The sequence below is a fragment of the Hipposideros armiger genome, unplaced genomic scaffold (assembly GCF_001890085.2).
Source record: "Hipposideros armiger isolate ML-2016 unplaced genomic scaffold, ASM189008v1 scaffold_1463, whole genome shotgun sequence".
Classification (NCBI taxonomy): Eukaryota; Metazoa; Chordata; class Mammalia; order Chiroptera; family Hipposideridae; genus Hipposideros; species Hipposideros armiger.
The window spans coordinates 51,621-52,751 of NW_017732813.1; the positions used below are offsets into that span (position 1 = coordinate 51,621).

Consider the following 1,131-nt stretch of genomic DNA (forward strand, 5'->3'; position numbering starts at 1 on the left):
AAATAAGATGAATTTTCTATAGCTGTAATTCCCATCTTTGATTGTATATAGTTATGAAAATTTCCATAATCATGTTAGCAAGAATATGGCTATGTGAATTTGTGTTAGTCTAAGGCATTTCTCCCTCTCTGTAGACCTTGTGACTAGAGTTCTTTTACCAGTGTTTTAAAATGACTGCTTTAAAATCAAAGGTGTTACTGTGTTGAAAGGTTAAATACAAGGTCTGTGTGACCTTGGGGAAGTTATCTAACTTCTGTTTCCAAATCGCTACCAAGAGTCTTAATATCTACTTGAGGATTAATTCTGAGAATTAAATGAAATAATACGTCACAGTCCCTACCGTACAGGAGATACCCAATAAAAGTTGGTTTCCCTATACCATCACACAAAATACCCACACTACAAAACTAAACAAATGAAACGCTAGGTCATAACGTTAATGCACACCAAGTTTCTGGGCCCGCCTTCTCAAGCTCCTCTTTGAACCTAAACGGAAATGAATGAATGCAATGGAAAAAGGAAGTTGTGGGACATGCATTTATCTCGAGTTGTGCTGCGCGCAAAGTTACTTGGTTAGCCGCCTGGAACTTGGAAAAGAATCTTTGCTTAGTTTACAGGCTCAAACCGAGGCCCGCCCACTCTCTCCCAGATGCTGGGGACCTACCCAGGGAAGGACCACTCCATTCTTCTTGTAGTGCGGCTGCGCAGCGGAGATCAATGTCCCTTCACCGCCGCCGTAGGACGAGAGGCCCAGCAGCGCGTCCTATTGGCTGGACGTTTTTGACGCCAAAGCGCAAAGCAGAAGCTAAAGGCGGGAATCAGGAGCTGTGGGACCCGGAACGACGACCAGAGGGCAGCGGCTGTGAGCCCGTTGGCCGCTTGCCGTGAGAGCGGGTCGTTGACAAGGTTGCGGGACCGGGACTCGTCCGCCATGTTTTGCGAAAAGGCCCTGGAGCTGGTCCGCGAGCTGCACCGCGCGCCAGAAGGGCAGCTGCCAGCTTTCAATGTGAGGGGTAACCGGGTGGACTTGATGGGCGGGTTTGAGGGCGGGGCGTCGCCCTGGCGTTTATTCCTCGCGCCTTCCCTGGAGGGTTGATTGTACTTTCTCACGGTGTCAGCTCGAGAACTAAC

At 48.7% G+C, this 1,131-nt stretch overlaps 1 protein-coding gene across 1 annotated transcript in view; it reads left to right on the top strand.

Moving 5' to 3' along the window:
• The first annotated feature begins 183 nt into the window (after nucleotides 1-183).
• Nucleotides 184-1,131, top strand: part of GINS1 (GINS complex subunit 1) — a 31,156-nt gene continuing 30,208 nt past the window's right edge. Inside the window, exon 1 of the mRNA XM_019633986.1 lies at nucleotides 184-1,006. Within this exon, the coding sequence (XP_019489531.1) occupies nucleotides 932-1,006 (75 nt within the window). The 5' untranslated portion in view covers nucleotides 184-931. The remainder of the gene's footprint in view (nucleotides 1,007-1,131) is intronic.